Source organism: Bombyx mandarina, chromosome 03 (genome assembly GCF_030267445.1).
Source record: "Bombyx mandarina strain Sakado chromosome 03, ASM3026744v2".
In the NCBI taxonomy this organism is placed as follows: domain Eukaryota; kingdom Metazoa; phylum Arthropoda; class Insecta; order Lepidoptera; family Bombycidae; genus Bombyx; species Bombyx mandarina.
Window position 1 is genome coordinate 1,912,579 of NC_143210.1, and position 5,439 is coordinate 1,918,017.

The following is a 5,439-nucleotide window of genomic DNA, read 5'->3' on the forward strand; positions in this document are numbered from 1 at the left end:
TAGTGCGAGTTTTTCAACGTTATCGATAGCGTAAAAGTTAGCTCATATTTGTATAGAATCGGATCGTTTGCCTACGTTTGCCGCTAGGGACGCTGTTCCAACTGCATTCCAAAATTGGGTTAACTTTAACGCTATCGAGAACGTTAAAAAACTCTCACTAAGCACACTGATGTGCATATGGATATATTTGTTTGCCACTCATGCTTCGATTGAAACTAGCCTGTTCCTAGTATAAATGCGTCGCGTGCTGTCGGTATAGGTTGGTAGCACAGTTCTGAAGCAATCATGTGTAGTCTTATTATTCTCAGCCAACTAACTTTCATCACACATCTCAAGTTGGGAGAATACATTAATTCTGTGTTGCTAATTGTTGTGATGAATGGCACGGATGCCTTATATGCTAGCAAGGTGCCTTATTGGCAAAAGAACAAAAACAGAGCTTCTCATTTTTCACAATGAAAAGAGATTTATTAACAGGTTCTAATCTCAAACTATAAAGCGTGCTCATTCATTTTTGCATTTCACCTTATAGTCATTATTATTGCATCAATGCTTCAATACTCCAATAACGAACCTTTTTTTTCCTACATATGCTTATAGCCTTGAGAGGCTATGTCAGCTTCGCCCTAACATGTAGGTGAGCTCACGGGGCTCAAACCGCGGTGTTCCTAACACTGGCCTTAGTGATGCCGTGTTGTATGTGAAATCTGGTTACGATATAACATCAGGTGAGTTTAGGATTAGATTAATATCTACTTCCTAATAAGTACAAGTTGACACATTATTGACGAATATACAGATAAGTGCATGACTTAGTTCGCTTATGGTCTGATGATTTTTCAAAAACTGTTAGATGTCGATCAAAATCATAAAATACTGATCAATATAAAAAATTGATGCATTGCTTTCACTAAAATCAAAATTAAATAGTTCACTAAAATAAAACAGCACATCAATGAAACGAATGTTTATTTACACATAAAATTGAGATAAGCTTTGGTGTTTAAATAAATAACTAGACCATACAAAAAATTATATTACATTTTTAAACTAAAAAAAAAAGTTTTAAAATTTAATAGGCTATTAAATGTTACTTTCAGACACATTTCAAATACAAATCTATCACAACATAAAAGTAATTAAATTAAAAATCCTACTGCAATAAGCAATGCGATACTTAAAAGATAACTACTATCAAAATCAGAAAATGTTATTTTATTTTTATAACTCAATTTGTATTTTTGTTTTGCCTCAACTATAAAATTGTTTTCCAGGCAATGTCCAAGAAAAATGATTATAAAGTCACAAGTTTATCTTTGCACTTGGTTACATCTCAACTTTTGATCAAATAATTATGTTATTTAAAAAACTATGTTCATTGAAATTCAATTCTAGAAATCTGAATTCTATTTTTAAGATGACACTCGTGTTTCTTGTACATCATATAATTTAGTTATGTAGCCAGATACAAACGGCTGTGTGCTAACATAATTGTGAATTAAGTCAAATTTAACACCTTGCCAATACCATTAGCATTTCCAAATATTTACAACTAGATTAATCAACGTGGATCCCATGAGAATAGTTATAAAAGTAACAAACAGAACTGTATATTTGAATTAGTTACACCTACTTTATTAACTACATATGTGGATTATAAATCTGTTTTATTTTTTTCATATTGGAACTGATTTGCTGACAAATAAACAATGCTGTCATAGGTACTTTGTAGCTAATAATACTTTGATTGAAAATTCAGTATGACTTTAAATATTGAATCCCATTTTTCTCATACAGGCCTTGTGTTCTTCAATAAGTGGTCCACAGTTCTCTTCTCCATTTTCTATAATGCTGAAATTTGTTAACAGTACTTTGAAAATCTTGGGATTTATATCGGTACTAAATCAAGAAAAAAAATATTGTAGTCTATAAAAATAGATACTTGTATTTACTTTTGTTTCATAAGATTATATGTAATGTAGAGAGAGAGAGAGAGTATTCTTTATTGTACACCAAAAAACAAATAAAGTGTGATACATTAAACACAAAAAAGTACAATTGGCGGTCTTATCGTTTTGTAATAATTAATGTAATATTACTAGATTTATAATAATGATTATCATTTAAATCCTGAACACTTAACCTTACCATGCATCGCGTGCTCTTTTTGTTTCAGGGCAAGCACAGCAAGGCTTTAGTTTAGGTTTCTCGACGTTTTCAGGTGCAGGACCTTCTAAAACTTTAACTTCAACCGCTTTAGCACTAGCGTTTCCCATTTTTCAAAGGTTTTTTCACATATGATGCAATTCAATTTAATATTTTTCAGTTCGCAGCTCACATGACAATATTGACAGTTGACAGTGACTAATTTGACACATGACGGTTTTGACAGAGCGGAATCATATTTTGTAATTTTATTAAGATCAAGTCTGAGAATTCATATTTAAAGTATGTAGGTAGTTATTGATTAGATTTTCCTTTTATATATAGATACAAAAAATATCCCGCGAATTACTTTCAATAAAATTAAAATAAATTTCATCAATTTTACAATGTAATACATAGCGCTACTTGTGCTAATAGCTAGAATTTGCTCTTGTTTTTGGATATCAGACTAGCTCGGCTGTGAAATATCAAAACCCAGTATCTGCATAAAACTAAATTTTACAGGAGAGCCGAAAAACAATTTCATATCTTTGACAGCGTGCCGTTTCAATAATATTAGTCGTACCTTCTTGAGAGTGATTGCAAAATTTGAGGTACATAACAGGCTTTATAAAAAAGTAGATTTCATGCGTCTATCACAAAAGATGTACGTAGAGGAGCAGTTACTAATAAAAATATTGTTTTCTTAGATCAAACTTTTTGAGTGTGACAATTTCAAAACCTAGTAAGATCACTTGCTTTGTTTTCATCTAGTTCTAAAATATGATGAGTGGGGATAAACGCAAATTAATAGACTTAGTAAGATCACTTGCTTTGTTTTCATTTAGGTCTGAATTTACTGAGTAGGAACTAAATGCAATAACATAGTAAGAAAAAACAGAATAAAACAACATAAATATGGGCAGAAATAAGCAGTTTTAATGAAAAAGAAAAAAAAACACATAATCGGAAACCAAACACTATTTGTTCACAGTAAATCAAAAAAATCAAAAAATTATCACTCAAAATATTTGAAAACAGTCAAACAAAAATAAATTATTCGGTTATTAATAATTGTCCACTAGAAACTAAATTAGCTGGATTATTATTAATCGCTACACCTTGCCAAAACTTCTTCTCCAAAACTTCTGTTCATTGGCATAAGCTAAATAAAGTTGTTACTATGCCTTCCTTTTTACTTTCGTTAATGCCTCTTGGAATATTTTTTAAGGTTGGCATGATCAAGGGATTGTGTTTTTTAATAAGAAAATCCAACTCGGAATACGGAGATTCAAAATCATTCCTATAAAACATATTACGGCACCCATTTACAAATATTACTTCAACCAAAGAATTAAGCAACAAATTATTAATGGGAACAAGGTCATCACTGCGTCGCGGTATGCGTTTCTTTTTTACCCACTCATACGATTTTTGGAATTCGATAACTTCAATATGCGATCTGCAACCCAAAATTACATTCTTATAGTCTTCAAAATCGTACACAGCATCTTTTGTTTTTAATCTGCCTCTCCATATTGCCATGAACTCTATCAGCTGACATACGTGTGTGATCTTGAGTTAGGTAGATATTACAAAGTCAAACTTTCTAAATTGAAAAACTCAGAGATTATTATAGTAACAAGTGATGTAAAGAGGATCCAATATTTTTTTTGAGCTGTGCAATTATCACATCACAATATCAAATGATTCAAATCTCTTTCTTTTTCGATCATTGCTGCAATTGCATTAACAATGTCATGAGCATCTCGTCCAGAATAGGCTTCATGCCATAGAATACAAATATTATTAACATTAGTTTTCTTTCTGATTGGTGCAAATGTCAAGTTGAAAGTTATCATTCTACTCAAGAAAAACGATTCTTTGACTTTAGGCATGTCGGGTAACAACATAACTTTTTGTAAATCCATCGAATAGTATCTCACAGAGGAAGTATTTTCTAAGGAGGCATCTTCTTGACACTTTTGTATTGCTTTACTTGCTTTAGCTTTGTGATCCCCGTATGCAGTTTTAACATCCTCTGGAATATTTGCACCTTCATTTACTTTATGTGTCGTAGTAGGTTGCAATTTTGGAAAACAAAAACCTTGACAATAATAAAACATACTGAAGCGTACTTACATTTCACCATGTTGTTCTTTTAAAGCATTCAAGATCAATTTCGACCTATAAAACTGATTTTTACTCATTTTATAGACAAAAACACGAACGACGTGCAACGATTTTCTCACTTACTAAAGTTTCGCGGGAGTTTTGACGTTTATTTCAACAATTTCATTGACTTAGTATCTGCATGAACCATTTTAAATCCAAGTAACTACAAGCACTTATTAGGTTTTTAAAATGGTTGATGTTATATACTATGTTCTAATCTTGTAATTTTTGCATTTTGAAAACCTTTACTGTAGATACTAGGTTTCCGACTTTGTGTAACTTCGTTTTTTACAAATTTTTGGGGGTTTTTGCTATCCTAATATGTGGAGAATGGTCTACAAGGTCGAAAAATGCAAAAACACACTTTTTTTTAAATTTGTCAGATACTAGGTTTTGAAATTGGACAGCCGAGCTACATAAAATACCTTGGTATCCTAATAGATTAACGGCAGTTTGAATATGCATTTAGAGATAGACCAAGGAAATTAGTAGTAGTAACAAGGAAGGAAGGGAAAAGGAAATTAATGTTGAAATAAATATTTTTTTCGTTATTGCTTAGATGGGTGGATGAGCTCACGGCCTCCCTGGTGTTGACTGGTTACTGGAGCCCATAGACATCAACAACATAAATACCGCAACCCACCTTGAGATATGAGTTCTAAATCTCAGGTATACAGTACAACATCATTTAATACAGACGGAGTTCGGTCATTTATCTAATAGATTAAAAGTTGTGGTAAATTCACTTTTGAAATTTTGGCAGTAGGCAGCGGTTTGGTCGTTTTTCTAGTATTGTTGATGTCCAAGAGCGACAGTGGACACTTGTAATCAGTTAGGCCATATGTTCGTTAGGCTACGGCAACAATAAAAAAATTACAATTTTTATAACTAGCTTTCCACTTGAGATGAAGAGCCCGATGGAATGTTATAAAATTTTGTCAACTTAGCTGCACTTTACCAGCTACTAATCTGACTTGAAGCACTCCTCTTAAACAAGATCTTACTCATTTTGATACTTCCATCTTACTGACGTATGAAATACGTGACCCTATTTTTAATCCCACTCCTTAATATAAAACTGGATTTAGTCCAGACGTGAAATCAAATAAAACAACATTA

General features: G+C 32.0%; 1 protein-coding gene across 1 annotated transcript; it reads right to left on the minus strand.

Moving 5' to 3' along the window:
* Positions 1-952: 952 nt before the first annotated feature.
* On the minus strand, positions 953-2,387 carry LOC114251052 (Cytochrome c oxidase copper chaperone COX17). The gene is made up of 2 exons (XM_028185233.2): positions 2,149-2,387; positions 953-1,851 (listed from the first exon to the last, which is right to left on the minus strand). Exons 1-2 carry the CDS (start codon positions 2,274-2,276, stop codon positions 1,767-1,769), a joined length of 213 nt encoding a protein of 70 aa, XP_028041034.2. The 5' UTR covers positions 2,277-2,387; the 3' UTR covers positions 953-1,766.
* Positions 2,388-5,439: the final 3,052 nt, after the last annotated feature.

What these genes read in the sequence shown, in the direction of transcription:
- LOC114251052 (XM_028185233.2), bottom strand. Translation starts at nt 2,276, where the DNA reads ATGGGAAACGCTAGTGCTAAAGCGGTTGAAGTTAAAGTTTTAGAAGGT. An exon ending in AAAAGAGCACGCGATGCATG is followed by an intron (nt 1,852 to 2,148) that starts GTAAGGTTAAGT and finishes AACAAATTTCAG; the next exon opens with CATTATAGAAAATGGAGAAG.